General features: G+C 39.5%; 1 protein-coding gene across 1 annotated transcript in view; it reads right to left on the bottom strand.

The window, feature by feature from the left end:
• Positions 1-214: 214 nt before the first annotated feature.
• LOC140406342 (ataxin-2-like) overlaps positions 215-21203 on the bottom strand; it is a 195925-nt gene continuing 174936 nt past the window's right edge. Inside the window, 6 exon segments of the mRNA XM_072494465.1 lie at positions 215-836; positions 1406-1577; positions 2323-2550; positions 15258-15406; positions 17936-18065; positions 18422-18609. Of these exon segments, the coding sequence (XP_072350566.1) occupies positions 808-836; positions 1406-1577; positions 2323-2550; positions 15258-15406; positions 17936-18065; positions 18422-18609 (896 nt within the window). The 3' untranslated portion in view covers positions 215-807.

Raw genomic sequence — 21203 nt, 5'->3', positions numbered from 1 at the left:
ACCATTCGGTCAATTGAAGCTTATTTCCCAGCACTCAGGTGCATTATGATCCTCATCCACAAATGCTGAGTGTTTCCAACATGTTTTATGTCATTATCATGTTTTTGTTAAGGAGACAAAACAGCCTTTTCACATTCCATAATTTAATGTTGGTCTTCTATTCCATGCTGCTGACCATTAAAGATGTAGAAAAAGGTCACAATTGCACCACTGCCAGTTTTTAAAACTTTTTATTTTTTTTGTTGTTTTTTAAACTTTTTTTTATATTATCTACAAAGTAAAAGTTTTTAACTTAAAAGTTACATCACTGTCTGTTGACAGTGCTCTCCTCCAGCAACCTCTATTCATAAATAATCCACCAGTTCACATCCGGATTTTGTTATAAGATGGAGTTCAAGTTTGGTTAGAAGCAGAGGGTTCTGGTTTGCCAAATCTGGATGGCTTGCAGCAGGAACAAACAATTTTATTAGTTCTTTCACCATGAGAAGTTCATAACTTAGAAGGGTCAGGCAAAATAAATACATTCCAGTTATCAGAAAGCAGAGTTGGGGCATTTTGTAAGGCTGTTGATAGGGCACACTGATTTCAGATTTTGGCTTGGTTCTCATTTCTTTCTCGCCAGTTTATCTTGCCTTCTTCATACTGGCAGCCATTGAATCCCTCGGTAACACATTCCTACTGGATGTTATGTGACAGCGCGTGGTTTAGCATGAGAAGACAATTTTTAGTACTCTGTGCTTCTGGTTCCAGGGCGGGAAAGGATGTGTGGCGTCAACTGACCAGCTTGTAGCTTACTGTAGGACAGAACTACAACTGCTGCTGATGATGGGCTTGTACTAATGGGAAATGAAAAAAAAGACAAAAGAGTCACAAATTATCAAGTTTACTCCATAAATACAGTCATGCTGCCATTTTATCTGCATTCATGCTCTTAGTCAGGGCCAGAAACACTCTTTTCAACTGAAACCTCAATTTACCTGTACAATTTTAGGGATTGACAATAAATGTTGGCCTAGTCACTGATGCCCATATCCCATGAAATAAATAAATAAAAGTAAAATTCCAGTTATACGCAGTGGGAAATGCTAGGCAAAGCCCAAGTGACTACATATCAATATCATGCACAGTCTGTTCAGGCATAATCCCAAATTAAAGGCAGCATGGGTGCAGAATTAGGAAAATGGCTACTCAATTCCAGCTGCTCAGAGATCTGGGAGAAAAAAATATTTTCCCCACAATTAGTACTTACACCAGGAGCAGAATTGGAACATAAACGCAGTAAAGGTGTACCGAATTCCACAGGATTAATTTACTTACATGAGCTATATCCTCAGCCTTCAATCAAACTAGCATTGAGTTATGAACAAAAAGCTGAGTTTCTACTCCCGATTTTGCCATTACTCACCCTGCGGGTGTGCCATGTAGGAGAAGTGCGTAGTTGAGGAAACTGGAATGGGCGGCAGTGCACTCTGAGGGATGGCACCTTGTCCACCTGGTGGCTGTGCTGGCATCAGCATCATGGGAGGATGAGTAGCAGCAGGGTGGTGTGGAGGGCCCATTCCAGACTGTACATGTGCCTACAAAGTAATGCAGCAAAAGGTCATTACTTCTGTGAAATAATCGTTCCAATTTGGAAGGAAATCTCATCTCAATATCTCAACAACAGAAATCCCATTCCATGGCACCATACTTTGGGGTATAATTCCTGCTCCCTGCCCAACCACATATAAATCTAAGTCAGAAACAAATTCTTCATAAACAGCACTACGGTCTGATTTCACAAAATCCTACCCCACTTCCAAAAAGTGTTCCCAAAATAAGACATTGTAATATTTTATTTAATGTTTAGCAACTATTAAGATAATACTAATGAACTTTTGACTTTGAACTGGTCCAGATAATTTCCTCTTCAGAAATGAAGGGAATAAATCAAAAAACATCCAATTTTCCTCCACAGATTTCATCCTGAAGTTTACAACAATATAAAGTTATTCTTTGGTTTTTAATTTGAATTTGCAATCAGTCAACAGCTTCTTCACAAAAATAGCACATTCACCAATACAAAGCCATTGAGCCACAAATTGATTAAACCCTCTCCCCACCGATAACAATCCTGGTCTTTGAACATGCCACCATCTGTTTGGGAAGCATACATAATGGCATGCTTTCCAAATTTGCACCCTTAAAAATAAATTCTTACTGTTAAACAATAGCTAGCAGTTCCTTTAATTTATAAAAAGCATTTCAAACCATTCAAAGGAACTCTGCACTGCTACAAGGTTTATATGAATAACAGTCCAAAAGACTGCCACATTCATTTACCTGTGGTACATGCGTCATATGTGGTGGATTAGAATATCCATGCTGAACTTGTTGAGGGTGAAGTGTGTAGACTGTCTGCTGTGCTGATGGGAAGTTGGTCTGAGGAGTCTGTGGACTGGGACCTGGTGTCATAGAGGGAGGAGTTGGTGTAAGAGTGGTGTGATAAATTGCTTGCTGTTGTTGAGGGTTGCCCAAGTGAAGGGTCTGAGGAGCCTGATGTTGAGGATGCTGGAATTTAAAAAATGAAATACTTCAATTATTCTGAACAACAAGTTAGTATTGATTACAAAATTGTAGCATTTAGGTCCTAAACGTTTGTTATTTTCACAGAAATACTGAGTACAGTTCACATACACTGGCTGTTAAACCTGTCAGAAAAGCTGGACAATGAATGTGAATTCTCATCGGGAAGTGAAAAGGTTCTAAAGCCAGAATATTTAGCGGCATTTCTCATTTGTGCCCCTTCCATGCAATTTAATCTCATCAGTCCATTTTTTTTGATTCGTTCATGGGACATGGGCGTTGCAGGCTGGGCCAGCATCTATTGCCATTCCTAATTGCCCTTGAGACACGGTTAAGAGTCAACCATGTTCCTGTGGATCTGGAGTCACATGTAGGACAGACCAGGTGAGGATGGCAGATTTCCTACCCTAAAGGACATTAGTGAACCAGGTGGGTTTTTACTTCAATGGCTTTTAATTCTGAATCTTTATTGAATCCGCATTTCATGGGCAGAACGGGGGTGCAGTGGTGATCACTGCTGCCTCCAGCGCTGGGGACCCTGGTTCAATCCCTGCCCTGGGTGTGGAGTGTGCACATTCTCCCCGTGTCTGCGTGGGTTTCACTCCCGCAACCCAAAGATGTGCAGTTTAGGTGGATTGGCCACACTAAATTGCCCCTTAATTGGGAAAAAATAATTGGGTACTCTCAATTTTTTTTTTCAAAGAATTAAAATTTCACCATTTGCAGTGGTAGATTTTGAACCTGGGATCCCAGAGCATTACTCTGGTTTACAAGTCCAGTGACAATACCATTATGCCATTGCTTCCCCTGATACGGTACAATGATACACCAACACAGTAGTATATCAATTGTATAAAATAATGATAGTAATCAACTATTTTCTGATAGGTAAAAGGCCATTTTAATGTAAATATTAAAGACTAATTTTAATAACAGATTTAAAATATGGATTTCGATACTCATAACCTCAAGCCATGACAAAACACATAACCTCAACAGAAGCACAAAAGCCTGACACATGCATAAACTAATTGTAGATTAAAACAACATCTCTGCTGACAAAATGAACAAGCTATTATTCTAATAAACAGATTTTCAAAGTCAGTTTGACATTAAGAAATGAGCTGTACCAGCAATCTAGATCACGGTTGAAGTAAGCACCATAGCAATATGAAGGCACCATTGTTCATAATGTGGATAAAGTCAGCAGGAAACCAGTAAAAACCAGTCTTGATAATAGCACAAATTCGCATTACAAAGTATGCACAAATATTCAAACATGAATCATTTAGAACTTATGCTGCACATTGAGGATTGACAGTTAACCATCGAATCAAATGTACTTGATTCTCACCCAAACCAATTAGGACAGAGGTGTAGACAGATGGCTTCAGGGTGATAAAATTCCCTTTAAACATGGTGGTACGCACGGCCATCTTTATTCCAGGATCATTCTATACTTTGATCTAACTATTCGCTATCTCTATTTTCACTTTTCCACTCTAACTCTTGAAGTAAATGCAAGCTGTTTTGCCGTAAGCAAGAAACCATTTCTGTATTATTTTGAAAGTTAAATTGTTTATACGTTACCTCTCTTTAAGTCCTTTGCTAGCCGGACTTTATTGAGAATAGATTTAAGTTTCTCTCAATTGTAATCAAGTAGAGGCAATAAAAGATTCTTATTTGCATCCGAGACGTTTAACTCAAATTTCTACTGAGTTTTAGTGTTGCGAGACTTAACTAGATCCGCATGGTACATCTCTTCAATTTGGCGTAGTTTGGCAAAAGGGGAGGAGCGCCGGAGGAAATCGGAAGACCGAAGAAAGACCAGAAGGACGGAAGATCCAAAGACATCTATCCGAAAAATGGCTAAAAGTGGGGTAAGAAAACATCTTTTTCATCCAGTAAAAGTCTTAAAGCCGCATCAAGTAGTGCTCTGACCCTTTAGAAAGGACTTTTTTTTCAGACTGTGTTATTCAATCGGGTGCCGGTCGTTTAAATTCAAAATAACACATGGCTGAAAGGTAAATAGTCGCGGTAGTGTGATTACACATAACGTGGTTGGCGACAAAAAAATTGGGTGTAAGGCTGAGTTTATGGCGGACATGAATCCTAAAATAGATTCAGAACCTTCAAAAAGTAGAGAACAACTTCCCACAACTTCAAGGGGAGGTCACGCTGTACTAGATGTCTCTGTTGACGACATATTGAGAGATCTTAGATCTTTGATTTATAGACATTTTGGACTGTCTAAAGTATCCACAAAAATTGAATCAAAATATGACACCGCTAAAGGACAGTGGTCCCTTGACAACATCAAAAAGGTTTTGGAAAAAAGCACACGACTGACCAAAAGGAAATCTATGAAATGGTCTTTTGCAGTAATGGCACAGCTCCATAAGCAGCAAGAAACAATCACAAACATAAAACACAATTGCGAACTTAAAACTGCCAAAGAAAAACTAGTGGCAGTCATTGACCAATTGCGAGCTGGAAAATCTAAGCTCGAGAAATCTGTTCAAACTGAAACACTATTGGCAGACTCAAAATGCAGAACTCGGCTATTACTATTACAAATTGATGAACTCCAAAAGAAAAATACTGACTCAGAATCCAAACTTCAACAGTTAATATCAGAAAATGATGGTCTTAAAAGTCAAAATTGCCAGTTACTTGAGAAAAAATGTATTTTGGAAAGTGACATGGACACCATGAAATGTCATAACAAATTACTGACAAAAATTAACAACGCCACCAACAGGAAGAGTTGAAATGCTTTTAACTAACGCCCAGGATGCACCAGTGATATCTAAATCAAATCCTACATTATTGCAAGCTGCTACTGACATGAAAACAATGAATACACTGATCAAAGTTCTACAGGGGGAGTTTGGCCAAATGAACTATCTGTCCGTTCCGGGTTCAAGGACACTTTTACCCCAGAACAAACCATTATCTTACTCTGAGACTGACCACGTCATGCGGCTGGCCCCGATCCAAAAGTCTCTCATGGCAGCTTTAATACTGTGAGATTTTTAAACAAGAAAAGCCTGTTCGGTTGAGCAACAGCCTAGTGGCAAACAAAGTGTAATACAACTTAACCCATTAAGCACCAAACAGCTTGGAGTTGAAGTGATAAAGACAACAGCCTGGGTTTTAAACCATTTAAAAGATCTATCATCTAAAACCCATTTTGTCACTGGTTTAAAACCAGAACTGTCTGCAGCTTTAAACTTGATCCTACTCAGACCTCAGTCCCAGTCCGAAACAGCAACTGCTAAAAATAGCACGTCAATCGTTGCTTCTCCTCCTCCGTTAACGACAAATCTGACCCCTGTACTCATTTCAAAAAAGAATTCCAAAAAGATGAGATTTCTTTCTCGTGTTAAAGATGGCCATTTTGCAAATTTCAGATTTCATGATTACAAACAGGACTCCTATGATGAAGGCCCGCCTCCTGGCTACAGAGATACGCCCCAAGTCACGTATCGCTAAAAAGTTGCCAAGAACTGTTAACTTGAGAAAACTGTCACTATTTTGAATGTTGCTTTATTAATTTTAAGAAATTAACAAATCTTGTTAGCTGTGCTTTCTTTAACAGAACTGACTAATTGATCTACAGAAAACCAAGTTCTTTCAGCGCAAGATTAGTTCAGTCATATATTCAATAAGTTGTGTTTGATATTTTAAAATAAATGTTTAAAATTAGCTTGGAAATTAAAACTTCAGACAATGTGGAAGCTGTTTTTAAGAAAAGTAACTCTGATTACAAGCAAATCCATGGAGAGAACACACCGTTCTAAAACAAATCCAACTTTTACTCCCAGTCCATTTGAGTGACATATATTTAAAAACCTTTAGAGATGCAAATGGCATCATTCCAAGTTATCCACTCACTATACGCCCTCTTTTGTCTCTGCAGGAAAATTAACCCTTTCAACAGGTTTGTGTGTATAATCCAGAAGATGTCAAAGACTTGGCAATTCACATCCAATACAAAGTTAAAAAAAACTTGACCAACCCTTTGATTACACTCTTTGGGGTTGGCTTTCCAATTGGTTGGGTGGCACAAGAATTATCATTAAGGGACTTTTCCTATTTTGCATATTTGGACTTATCATTTACGTACTAATGTTGCTGATCAGATACTTTGGCTAATGCATGCCTACCCATAGTGCCCCAGCAATCCACATGGTTCATATTTATTCATATGCACCACTAGCCAATAACATCAAAATGGAAAGTTTTTGTTGAACTGTTATTTACTGCATTATTATTCATTTATTAGTGAATTATTAATAATTTATTACTAAATTACATAATCAATTTTGATAATCATTTTACCATTTATTACTAAATCATATACAACTTCAGCTATTTTACTGTATAATCATTTTATTTGTATACATGAAATTATTATTATTAATTGTTTATTACTGAATTATATAATCATGATATCAATTTTTAATCAGTATATCAATGTTTTAAGCAATACTCAGGAAAAAGTTGGATCCACGCATCACATGTGAAGCGTGCGTATAAGTATTAAGATCTGTAAAAATGTTTACCGTAATATTCATTTTCAGTTATTTGATTGGCTTTGTAAATGTTGTACCAGAACTGAATGAGAACACATTCCTTTACACATCTAAGATATATGCTAAAAATTTCAATATTTCCAATTGCTGGGTATGCTTTGCAACCCCTACTAACTCAGGAGAAGGTAGTCCCTTCTTAATTATCCCCTTTAATGCTTCAGAATCAGCAGAATGGTACATCTATCAGAGTGTCCCTCGTTCTGTAGTGGTCCGTTCTGGAGCATATTTATGTGAAAAAGGAAGGTACAAGATTTATCTAAAGAAATTTATTAACTTATGGAAATCTGCAGGCTATCCACTAAACACCTTTTCAGGATGGCATCAACTTAAATATAACCTTAACAAAAATCCTAAATATATTAGCCATCCAACTAATATTAAACAAAAAGGATCAATATGCCTCACTAGTAATCACTCTAAAGGGATGAAAATGGGCAATAGTGTTTGTACTAATTATTTGGATGTTAACACAGCTTATAAACGTACACAAAATGTATTACAAAGAACTGAACGGTCCTCAACAATATAAGGCATACACAACATCACAAATAACAAAACATTCTCAGATCATTGGTACTTCGAATTTATTTACTTATACTCTGCTTATAATGGGACTTATTTTATTTGTAATGACAAAGTATATTCCTGGCTCCCAGAATACTGGTCAGGATCTTGCTATTTAGGATACATGGTACCTGCCATCCGTCATCTTCCTCATCTCCCTTATGTTTCAGAACCAACTACTCGAAGAAATAAACATGCCATAACCTTACGAGACGCAATTTATGCTAAAATTATTCCTTTCTATTGGGAAGTAAGAGTGGCCAATGAATTGAATAAAATAACAACCATCATACAAAACGTAGCCGATTACACCGCCACTGCCCTAGATAGAATTTCTGACGAAATGCGAGCAATTCGAACCGTGGCATTACAAAATCGAATGGCACTTGACTATGAGCTTGTCAAAAAAGGTGGCATCTGCGCCCTGATTGGTGCGGAGTGTTGCACTTTTATTCCAGATAACTCAAAGTAAGTTAAAGCTCTGGCAGCACACATTCAAAAGGAAGTCAAGAAACTTGACTCACCCCCAGATACCTCTAGCTGGGAGAAACTTTGCGCATGGTTGGGAGCCACAGGAATGTCCACAGTAAGAATAATCTTTTTCTTCTGTGTAGCAGGATTCATTATTTACATGACATTCCTGGTGATCAAATGCATTAAACAAATATTCACTAAACGCAAGGGCCCAACAGTCAGAATGATTCACGCTAACCCTACTGCACCACCATTAGATGAAATAGAACTGCAATATTATTGTTGAAATGTTACTGAACAATCAATTATTAGCATATTGCTAATAGATTAATACTGAATCAGTAGATTCAAATTTGATTAATTGACTAATTGTTCTATAATAATAATTCTTTAATAATTTTTGCTGTAATGCTTGTAATGCAAAGCTTGCCCACTCTTATTGAAAACTGCAATGACAATATGAAAGAGTTCTTCTTCGCGCTTTTACCTATCCTATCACATTTACTCCTTTGTTTTACCTTATTGTGATATATCTCACTTAATCTTTCGATTTATCAAAGGGCAGACTGATAATCAACTATTTTCTGATACGGTACAATGATACACCAACACAGTAGTATATCAATTGTATAAAATAATGATAGTAATCAACTATTTTCTGATAGGTAAAAGGCCATTTTAATGTAAATATTAAAGCCCAGTTTTAATACCCATTTTAAAATAAGGATTTCAGTACTCATAACCTCAGGCATGACAAAACACATAACCTCAACAAAAGCACAAAAGCCTGACACATGCATAAACTAATTGTAGATTAAAACAACATCTCTGCTGACAAAATGAACAAGCTATTGTTCTAATAAACAGATTTTCAAAGTCAGTTTGACATTAAGAAATGAGCTGTACCAGTAATCTAGATCACGGTTGAAGCACCATAGCAGTATGAAGGCACCATTGTTCATAATATGGATAAAGTAAAGTCAGCAGAAAACCAATAAAAAAAGTCTTGATAATAGCACAAATTCGCATTCCATAGCATGCACAATATTCAAACATGAAACATTCAGAACTTATGTTGCACATTGAGGATTGACAGTTAACCATCGAATCAAATGTATTTGATTCTCACCCAAACCAATTAGGACGACAGAGGTGTAGACAGATGGCTTCAGACTGATAAAATTCTCTTTAAACATGATGGTCCGCACGGCCATCTTTATTCCGGGATCATCCTATACTTTGACCTAACTATTCGCTATCTCTATTTTCATATTTTCACTTTTCCATTCTAACTCTTGAAGTAAATGCAAGCTGTTTTGCCGTAAGCAAGAAACCATTTCTGTATTATTTTGAAAGTTTAATTGTTTATAAGTTACCTCTCTTTAAGTCCTATGCTAGCCGGACTTTATTGAGAATAGATTTAAGTTTCTCTCAATTGTAATCAAGTAGAGGCAATAAAAGATTCTTATTTGCATCCGAGAAGTTTAACTCAAATTTCTACTGAGTTTTAATGTTGCGAGACTTCATTAGATCCACATTATGAACAATGGTATCTTCATATTGCTATGATGCTTTCTTCAACCTTGATCTAGATTACTGGTACAGCTCATTGCGAGACTTCACTGGATCCGCATGGTAGATCTCTTCAAATAATTAGTTTACTTATCATTTAAAATTCTAATTTTTGACCGAGTTAAACTTTGTTGATCATTACTTGTTCTCTCTACTTGTGCCATTCCTTTGCAGTGGGGGTGGGAAGAAGTGACTTGCTCCTGGATCTGGGCGTATGTTGCCGAGTGGTCCACAAAGTAGGTATGACCACGCCTTATATTTATCAGCACATCCACACCCCACCACCCCCATTTCCCCGACAATCTTCAATGCCGGGAAGTATCTAAATTTCTTCCATGGATGAATCATAAATCTTGCCAGAGGAAGAAACAAAACTCCAATACAAAAGAATATTCTTCTCCTGGCATTTATGAGCATCCGTATTTGGACTAGGACTAGGCCACTCAGCCCCATGAACCCGTCCCATTATTCAATATTATCATGGTTGATCTCATTTTAACCTCAACTTCAAATTCCTGCCTACCCCTGATGACCTTACATTCCTTTGCTCATCAAAAATCCATCTTCTGCCTTGAAGATATTCAAAGACTGTCTCAACCACCTTTTGAGGAAGAGAATTCCAAAGTCTATCAACCTTCAGAATTTTCCCCCTCATCTCTGTCATAAATGGGAGACCCCTTATTTTTAAACATTGGCCTCTAGTTTGAGTTCTCACAAGAGGAAACATCTTTTCTACAACCACCCTGTCAAGTCCTTCTACATACATTGTTTTCACAATTGCTGCTTTAGTTATGGTAACACATTCAAAGTTTGGCTATTATTCTTAGGTCTTTCTGCTAATTCATATGATTAAGATTTTGTAATTAGTATATTCAAATTATACAACATTATGAAGTGTGTGCAGTGATGCATTGCGTGGCACATTGCAACACAACCATGATATACAATTGCTCCTTTACAGCAGCAGAATGATAGATCATGTACTACAATAATTATCGCTACTAAACCTTCTCTGAACAGCTTCTAATACATTTGCATCTTTCCTTAAATGAGATGACCAATATTGTACACATTGCTCCAGATGTGGTCTCACCAATGCCCTGTTTATCTGAAGCTAACCTCCCCAACTATTGTATTCTATTTCCCTCGCTATAAACAATACCATTCTGTTTACTTTGCGAATTATATGCTGCACCTGCCCTTTAGCGATTCATACACTCGGACACCCAGATCATTCACCAACCTCTCACCATTTAGATAACAAACTGCTTTTTCATTCATGCTGCCAAAATGGACCACCCTATATTTTACACCGTTTGCCAGATTATTGCCCACTCACCTATCTATATCAATAAAATCAAATCACTGCAGATGCTGGAATCTGAAACGAAAGAGAAAATGCTGGAAAATCTCAGCAGGTCTGGCAGCATCTGTAGGGTGAGAAAAGAGCTGTTTCGAGTCCGATGACTCTTTGTCAAAGCTGACAGACAGAGAAAGTGGGAAATATTTATACTGTGGAGTGAGAATGAAAGATGAGTCATAGCCACAGAAACCCAGGGAAGCCGGGTGCAAAAGGCCACAGAAACCAAGGGGAAAGAGTACTAATGGCAGTCCCCAGAGAGGACAAAAAAATGTGAAAGGCCAAACAGCAGAGAAACTATCAGAGGATGAACTGTAGCTTGGCGGGGGGGGGGGAGAGAGAGAGAGAGAGAAGGGAGAAAGGTTAAGGAAAGGTAGATAGGATTGGGGGGTGTTAAATATATATTAAGAAAGAAAGAAATGGTAAAGGACAGTTAAAATGAAATGGGATGAAAACAAATGGGTCGAGGTGGGGTAGAGCTGATAATCTAAAGTTGTTGAATTCGATGTTGAGACTGGAAGGCCTAACCGGAAGATGAGATGTTGTTCCTCCAGTTTGGAACATTGCAGCAGGCCAAGAACAGACATGTGGGCATGGGAGCAGGGTCTTTTGTTAAAATGGCAAGCAACGGGAAGGTCAGGGTCTTGAATGCGCACAGACCAAAGATGCTCAGCAAAGCGATCACCCAGTCTGCGTTTGGTCTCTCCGATATAGAGACGACCACATTGGGAGCAGCGAATGCAGTAGACCAAATTGGAAGAGATGCAAATGAAACGCTGGTTAACCTGGAATGAATGTTTTGGGCCTGGGATGTTAAGCATGTAATAGGTAAAAGGGCAGGTGTTACACCTTCTACGATTGCATGGGAAGGTGCCATGGGTGATGGGAGAGGTACTGGGTATGGTGGAGGAGTAGACTAGATTATCTCGGAGGGAACGGTCTCTGCAGAATGCTGACAGAGGGAGTGAAGGAAAGATGTGTTTGGTGGTGGCATCATGCTGGAGTTGGCAAAAATGGCAGAGGATTATGCTTTGCATACGGAGGCTGGTGGGATGAAATGTGAGATCAAGGGGGACTTTATCCTTGTTCTGGGAGGGAGGGGAGGGGGAGAGGGTAGTGGCGCGGGAGATGGACTGCACACTGTTGAGGGCCCTGTCAACAACTGTAGGTTGAGGAAGAAGGAACACATTTTCGAAGCACCATTTTGGAAAGTGGCATCATCGGAACAAATGCGACAGAGGTGAAGGATTTGAAAGAAAGGGATGGAGTCCTTACAGGGTGTAGGGTGCGAAGAGCTGTAGACTAGATAGCTGTGGGAGTCACTGGGCTTGTAGTGGATATTAGTGGATAGTCTATTGCCGGAAATGGAGACAGAAAGATCAAGGAAGGGAAGAGAAGTGTTTGAGATGGACCAGGTGAAAGTGATGGAGGGTTGGAAACTGGAAGTGAAGTTGATGAATTTTTCCAGGTCCGGGCGAGAGCATGACGCGGCACCAAAATAGTCATCAATGTATCGGTAAAGGAGTTGTGGGAGGGGGCCCAGATAGTCCTGGAACAAGGAATATTCTACATACCCCATAAAAAGGCAAGCGGAGCTCCGTCCCATGCGGGTACCCATTGCTACAACTTTGATTTGGAGAAAGTGGGATGAGTTAAAGGAGAAGTTCTTGAGAGATGGAATGAGTTCAGCCAGGCGGAGGAGAGTGGTGGTGGATGGGAATTGTCCGGGCCCCTTTTCGAGAAAGAAGCAAAGAGCTCTCTGGCCATCCTGGTGTGGGATGGAGGTGCAGAGGGATTGCACATCCATGGTGAATAGAATGCGGTTAGGGCCCGCGAACTGGAAGCTGTGAATATGACGCAGGGCATCAGAGGAATCCCAGATGTAGCTGGGGAGGGAATGGACCAGAGGAGTGAGGATGGAGTCAAGATAAGAGGAAATAAGTTTGGTAGGGCAGGAGCATGCTGATACAATGGGCCTGCCGGGACAGTCCTTTTTGTGGATTTTGGGAAGTAGGTAAAAGCAGGCTGTCCGGGGTTGGGAGACTATGAGGTCGGAAGCTGTAGGGGGAAGGCATCCGGAAGAAATGAGGTCGCTAACCGTGTTGGAGATAATGGCTTGATGTTCAATGGTCTGGTCATGGTCCAGGGGGAGGTAAGAGGAAGTATCTGAGAGTTGGCGCTCAGCCTCTGCGAGGTAGAGGTCAGTGTGCCAGATGACAGCAGCACCCCCTTTGTCGGCAGGTTTGATGACAAAGTCGGGGTTAGACCTGACGGAGTGAAGAGCAGAAAGTTCGGAAGGAGAGAGGTTGGAATGGGTGCGGGGGACAGAAAAATTAAGACGGACAATGTCCCGTCGACACTTCTCAATGAAAAGATCAAGGGCAGGTAATTGTCCCGGCGAAGGGGTCCACTTGGAGGCACGTGAAAGGATCAGTGGAACGGGGGGAGGATCCTTGCCCAGAGAAGTGGGCACGGAGACGAAGGCGACGAAAGAAGAGTTCAACATCATGTCGAGCCCGGAATTCATTGAGGTGGGGACGTAAAGGTACAAAGCGGAGTCCTTTGCTGGGACCTATCTATATCCTTTGGTGGCCTCCTAATCCTCTTCGCAGCTTACTTCCCATCATTACATCAACAGCAAATTTAGCAACCATGCCATCGATCCCTTCATCCGTGTACATTGCAAAAAGTGGCGCCAGCACCAATCCCTGTGACACACCCCTCATTACATCCTGCCAACCAGAAATTGCCCCATTTAAGCCAACTTTTTACTGTTAGCTCACCAATTTTCGAACCATTCCAATATGTTATCCCCAGCTTCCCCCGCTCCCCCCACAGTAACCTTTGATATGGCAGCTTATGAAAATCCAAGTCCAGTACATCCACTATTGTCCTTTATCCACAGCACCTGTTATTTCTTCAAAGAACTCAAACTCCCTTTCACAAAACCACGTTGTCTTTGCCTGATTGCCTTGAATTTACCCAGGTGCTCTGCTATAATGTCTTTAATAATAGCTTCTAACATTTTACCTACAGTAAATGTTAAGCTAGCTGACCTGTAGTTTCATGCTTTCTGTCTCCCTCCCTTTTTGAATAGAGGAGTTACATGAGATATTTTCCAATCTGTTGGAACCTTCTGAATTTTGGAAAATTAAAACAAACTCCTCCACTATCTCACCAGCCATTTCTTTTAAGACCAGAGGATGAACTCAATCAAGACCCATGGACTTGTCAACCTGCAATTCCAGCAATTTGTGAAGTACTACTTCTCTAGCGATTGTAATTTTCTTCAGTTCCTCACTCTCTTCCAATTCCTGGCTTACAGTCATTTCTGTGATGTTACTTGAATACTCTAGTAGAGACCAATGCAAAATACCCGATCAATTCAGCTGTCATCTCCTTATTTTCCATTATGAACTCCCCAGACTCACTTTCTCTGGGACCAACACTCACTTCATCATTTTCTTTTAAAATATCTATAGAAACACTTACCATCTATCTTTATTTCTCTAGCTACCTTTTAGTTATTCTTTGCTGTTTTATTACATTCTATCTAATCTTCCGGCCTGCCACCCATCCTTGCACAATTATATGCGTTTTCTTTAAAGTTTGATACTATCTTTAACTTTTTTAAATGAGTCACAGATGGTATGTCCTCTTAGATTTTTTTATTTTTCGTTGGAAAGCATCTATGATGTATATTCTGAAATATCCCCTTAAATGTTCGACACTGCATCTCCATTTGCCTACCGCTTAACCTCGTGTCAGTTCAGTTGCTACTGCAAGTTAAAAAAGACCTTGAAGTTTTGACTGGCTTTCTGAATAACTTTTCAAATATCATCATTATACTTCGTGGCCAGAGTGCCTGAACTCATGAGCCAGCCAGAAAAGCCAATTAGCTGAAAGGAACATTGTTCTTTTTGAATATGATGTCAAAAGGCGCATGAGAACCTCAACTGAGCCTGCAAAGTTCACTACAAGTTGAAGAATTTTTCTTTTACCTTCCACGACATTAAGGGTAGATTTGAGTACATCAAAACTAATACTTCCAACTTAGCTTTTCTTTTTTGTCCACCATCACTTTACAAAAACGCCCAGAAATAAAATTAATTTGAGTTCCTTACCTGGACTGGGCTTTGTGCTGGATGACTGCCGGCATGCTGCCCTTGTTGCTGTCCAGTTGGGGTAGCAGATGGTTGTGGGTGTGGAGGATGTGGATGTAGGGTTGCAGTCGGGTGGGGTGCAAACTGCTGATGAATTGGACCAGGGGAGACTAGAGATCAAAATAAACAACCCGTTATCCAGTTTAGTTGACAATTCCACTGTCATTTGCTAATAACTTTAGAAAAGCATTCAAGAAAATTACAAGCAAACCTGTGAAAACACATCTTAAATATGAACTTAAGGTAATAATCTCATTAACAGAATTGTTCAGTGAGCGGTCGAAACTGAATAAATAGGCTGAAGCATGGAAAGAACAATGGTGGTTAATCTGACTCTAGAAGACAAAATGTAGAAACAAGAAATTGAACTACAAAGACCCCATTTTAAAAGCCTCGTAAAATAGCCACGTGAAATAAATAAATCTAAATCAATATCTATGTATACCAGCTGCATTAAGAATTTAAACAGTTTACTTCTTGAGCTTTAGCTGAGTTGGTATTCCCTACACAGATGTCAGTCTATTCCATGGTAAATTATCCATTTAGAAGTTGAAATTATTAACTAAGGAACCAATCATGACCTCTAGCTCTCCTAGACTATTCGCACTTAAACAAATGTTCACAATATTTCCTTTCAACCTTTCCATAGCTTGGATCACATCCGTCCTAATACTTTTTTCAATTAAGCAGAATAGCCTTTCTTTTTATAACTTATCTTTAGTGAGATGTTTTAAAACCTGGAATCATCACTGTTTTTAAAAATCATTTACCCATCTTCCCTTTCTTAAGAATGGTGAATACAACTAAATAAAATACTTACATTCTGGTTTCAATAATACTTCCGAGAAATACAAATCGAAGTTCAAGGGAGGGACAAATGGATCTCCTCTACATACCATTTGCCTTTACAATTGCTGCTTTTAGTTATGGTAACATTCAAAGCGTGGCTAGTATTCTTAGGTGTTTCTGCTAATTCATATGATTACGATTGCGGAATTAGTACATTCAAATTATACAACATTATGAAGCGTGTGCAGTGATGCATTGTGGGGCACACCTTTTTAATCTTTATTTGTAGTGTAGGCATACATTAACACTGCAATGAAGTTACTGTGAAAAGCTCCTAGTCGCCATACTCCGGCACCTGTTCGGGTACATGGAGGGAGAATTCAGAATGTCCAATTCACTTAACAAGCATGTCTTTCGGGACATGTGGGAGGAAATAGGAGCACCCAGAGGAAACCCACGCAGACACTGGGAGAACATGCAGACTCCGCACAGACAGCGACCCAAGCCAGGAATCAAACCTGGGGCCCAGGCGCTGTGAAGCAACAGTGCTAACCACTGTGCCACCGTGCCATGCATTATAACACAACCATGATATATAATTGATAGATCATGTACTGCAATAATTATTGCCATTAATGACATTGGCAGATAATCATTGGGAGATATTTCTCACATATTTCGAGTATAACAACATGTTATCTATAGTATTAACACTTTTTAAACTGGAAGAAAATCAGATCTTAAATGTTTTGTACTGTAGCCACCTAGGTTGGCCACTTCCCGACTTAAAATGGAGAACCGCAAAGACTAAAGGGAAATTCAGCCAACACAGGCAAAAACGAGCAAGTGCAGAAATCCCATGTATTGGAACTTGCAAAAACCAGACAGCACTGAAACCAGCAGCCATCTGCATTGTAATGAGCGATTCCCAGGCACAATTGATACACTTCAGGCGAATAAGGCCAAGCCAGGCTCCTCGGCGCCAGCAGGAGCCAAGACAAAGGAAGGCCAACGGACATTTAGGGACTCTGCCCAACGATCAGGGAACAACTTCAGTATTGGAAACCCCTGAGAGTGACCTGTCCAAGCTGCCGCATCAACCAAGTAAGTCTCCAGTCAACGTTCGCTACGAGATAGGCGCTCCTAGCTACAAGTCCATATCAGCTATTGAATCCTGCGGACTCAGGACCTGAATGAAAGGCCATTTGTTCCCCTGACCTGGTGGGCCAATTCCGAAGCTAAGTATAGGCCTTTTAGTGATAGCGAATAGTCTAGAAAGTAGAGTTTATGCATGAGTAGCAATTGACTGTGTATAATAAATGTGTTTTGATTTGAATCTTACTAATTGATGTGTTGAGTTATTGATCAGTACTTGAACTTGAACCTCGTGGCGGTATCATAAAGATACCTGGTGACTCTAGAGCAAAGGTTATAAAACAGAGCAAATTGAACCAACCAAAAGTTAGCAACAGTACCAAAAGAGAATGAGTCGAAACTGCTCTCCATATCATTTTGTCATTGAGGCAATGGCAAAAATATTCCATTAAACATGAACTAAAGCTGACTACAATGGTATCACCACTATTATTTAACCACCATATCACTCTAGAAAATCGGCATTACATCTCCTCCAAGTCAATATATCTTTCACGAGGCTCAGTGCTCAAAACTGAAAGCAATACAGCTGGGGGTTGATCAAGGCTTCGTACAACTATGATCTCACTTGCTCACTTTTGTTTTCTAACCCACCTGGAATAAAGGCCTTGATTCAATACAAGCAAAGAAATACAAGTAAAGTAATGCTTTTAACCAATAAATACCAGTTGATAAAAACTGCCATGATGACTTACCATACATAGCATGTGTTTGTTCAGCAGTAGGATACTGTGCTGTAGATGAAGGAACCATTCCCGGTTGTCCATGACCAGGTGGTGCCAACATTCGAGCGTTACTCTGCATTACTTGGCTATACATCTGAGGCTGTATGGTGAAAATATCCCCCAGTAAAATTAAGTATACATCAGAGACAAAATAGTAATGTTTGTATTAGCCAGATGTCCATGGTATGTTCTCATGCTTTAGTAATAGAGATTAAATACTGTAAATCTCAAAACAATTCAGCTACAATAGCCCGTACATAGAGTTTAACTTGATGGATAATGCATTGATTTATCATTTAAATGTAACAGAATGATCTCCATTCATTATATTACCTACATGTCTAATAAAATCTGACACTATCCATTTGCAATTTGCAGCATCAGTTTGGCAAAGAATTACTCAAACATTGTAATCTAACCTCAGTGCCTACACAAGAAACACTCTTCACAATTTACCTGCGATTGATAATGCGCCACAGATTGTACTAAAGGTTGGCTAGCAAATTGTTGAGGGTTATAGGTGACATATTGTGAGTAAGCCGGAGCAGTAGAAACAATCTGGCCAGCTGCACTAACAGGATGCATTATAGTTGGTGTGCCCTGAGGGTGATGCTGATCTGGTCTCTGTTGTGGCATGGTTGGAACTGAAAGAAAAATGTAACAGTTAGTAAGTATGCAGAGATCTTTAATGTCTAAACAAACACTGTACAAGAAAAGATATTCAAATAATGAGGATAGTACAAATGATTTATTTTTAAAAAATCAGATTATCAGGCAACAATTCCACAATGCACAATGGTGGCTCATTTCTAAAAGGATGACAATCGGAGCATCAACAAAAAGCACCATCATCGATGTAGAGGTTTAGCAAATACACATATATATATTTCGGAATAGGTGAAGAAATCTATTTTCTTTTCAATTTTAAGTGGTCACTCCCTTATCCTTAGCCTCGGAGTTCTGGACTGCCAAAACAGAGGAAACAGCCTCTTCAGCATATACTGTTGAGTTCCTAAAGGATTTTAAACATTTCAATGAGATCACCTCTTATTCTTCTATCTCCAGGCGATAAATCAATTCTACTCCGTCTCATCTCATAGGTCGACCTTTCATCCCAAGAATTTATCCAGTTTATTGCATTATCGCACAGGCAAGGGTCCTCTCTTCGAACAGAGACCAAAACTGTACACAGTCCTCCTCCAGGTGTAGTCTATATAATTGCAGCAAAACCTCTTTACTCTTGCCCCTTGCAATAAAAACTAACATATCATTTGTCTTTTTAATTAGTTTCTGTATCTACATGCTAATTTACGTCCAACAACTGCAAAATCCCTTTAAAGCTGCATTGTCCCACAGGATTTCAATGTTTTCCAATTGTGATTCGGTGACAAAGTTTCTCACAATGTAAAATATGTGCACTATTAATAAAACAAATAGCATCTTTTGAAAATAGGTTTAAGGTTTCAAACCATCAGCAATCAAGACCAATATATGCACTTCCAGAGCCAGGAGAACAGTTACTAAAGGATTTTGCAAACCAACTGCTCCGCCAAGCAAATCTACTATATATGCTCCCATTGGGTGGTGACAATCTGTTAACCAAAGTGATTGGTTTCGGACAGCGTGTTTCCACAAAAAACAAATTTCAAGAGTAAACTATTTTATGAGAAGTGATGTTATGAGACTCGGGTATGGAAAATAAATGACAAATTGCTACGTATTAGCTTCTGTGCTCAGAATATTCCCTTGCTTATGTTTTGTTGCTTGCCATTTCCAAACAGTGTCCAGATATTTAATTGACCTTAGGCTCATAGTTAACCTTCTGTAATCTCTTTTATGCCAACAGTGCCCTTTTCTTTTCAATCACCCATTTTAACAGATCTATCAGGAAGAAGGCTGAACGCATTTGGATCTTGATGCAGCACCCAAGTTTGCCAAGATTGGCCCTTTTGACCCTCACTGGCAACCACACAGTGCCATGTTGCCCACACGCCTCAACTGCTTTGCCAAAAGCACCAACCACCAGCAAAATAAACGTAAATTAATTAGTTAGCATCCTGGATAACAAATATTGACAGCAATTGCCTGATTGTTCTTCTTAAAGCCTGCCGTGCTTCACAGAGTGGTCTTAAAGGTCTAAATATATCATTTAGAGGCACCCAGAAAGAACAGGTTCAGAGACCATAACGAATGGTGGAATGGTTTTCTTGGTTCACTGAAAAAGTGGCAATTCAGCTTCCAGGTCACAAAAAATTCAACAATTGAACTCTAAACATAGTTATATAACCATAAACATAGTCATGGTTTGACCGATAAGTGACTCCTAAGAGTAACGTGGTTATTTCTTTCTTGCTGAAATAGGGACAGATGATTAATAGTAGTCCAGCAAATGACATCCACACTCATATCCCCATTGTAACTTTTACACAATTCAATATTGTGGTTCTACAAATACACAGCATCAATTTGTCAAATGTCTACGGCCAATTTGTCACTAGTGATGAGCATATTGGACAACACTGCTTTAAATACTGTTTACGGGTGTTTTGCATTTTAACAAATGTTCTGCTTTCCTATTTTTCCTGCCAAGTGAATAAGTTCACATTTCCCTGCATTATATGCCATCTTCCACCCTCTTAGAAGAAAAAAAATGGAGGAGTCAGCCATTCGCCCCTCGAGTCAGCTCCGCCAGTCATTATGATGATGGCTAATCATCCAACTCAATAGCCTAATCACGCCTTCCCCTCCACGCACCTTGCTCTCCTTTGATCCAAGTGCTATGTCTAATTGTTTCTTAAAAACATAATCTTTTGGCCTCAGTTACTTCCTGTGGTAACGAATTCCAGAGACTCACCACTCTCTAGGTGAAGAAATTTCTCCTCATTCCGGTCCTAAATGGTCTACCCCGTATCCTCAGACTGTGACCCCTGGCTCTGGGCACCCCCACCATCGGGAACATTCTTCTTGTATCTTGTCCTGTTAGAATTTTATAGGTTTCCATGAAATCCCCCTCTCCTTCTTCTGAACTCCAGCGAATGTAATCCAACCGACTCAATCTCTTCTCATATCTCAGTCCTGTCATCCCAGGAATCAGTCTGGTAAACCTTTGTTGCACTTGCTTTATAGCAAGAATTTCCTTCCTCAGAGAAGATGACCAAAACTGCACACAATACTCCAGATGTGGCCTCACCAAGGCCCTGTATAATTGCAGCAAGATATCCCTGCTCCTGTAGTTGAA

The sequence above is a fragment of the Scyliorhinus torazame genome, chromosome 1, assembly GCF_047496885.1.
Source record: "Scyliorhinus torazame isolate Kashiwa2021f chromosome 1, sScyTor2.1, whole genome shotgun sequence".
In the NCBI taxonomy this organism is placed as follows: Eukaryota; Metazoa; Chordata; class Chondrichthyes; order Carcharhiniformes; family Scyliorhinidae; genus Scyliorhinus; species Scyliorhinus torazame.
This window is presented reverse-complemented; position numbering and strand designations above follow the sequence as displayed.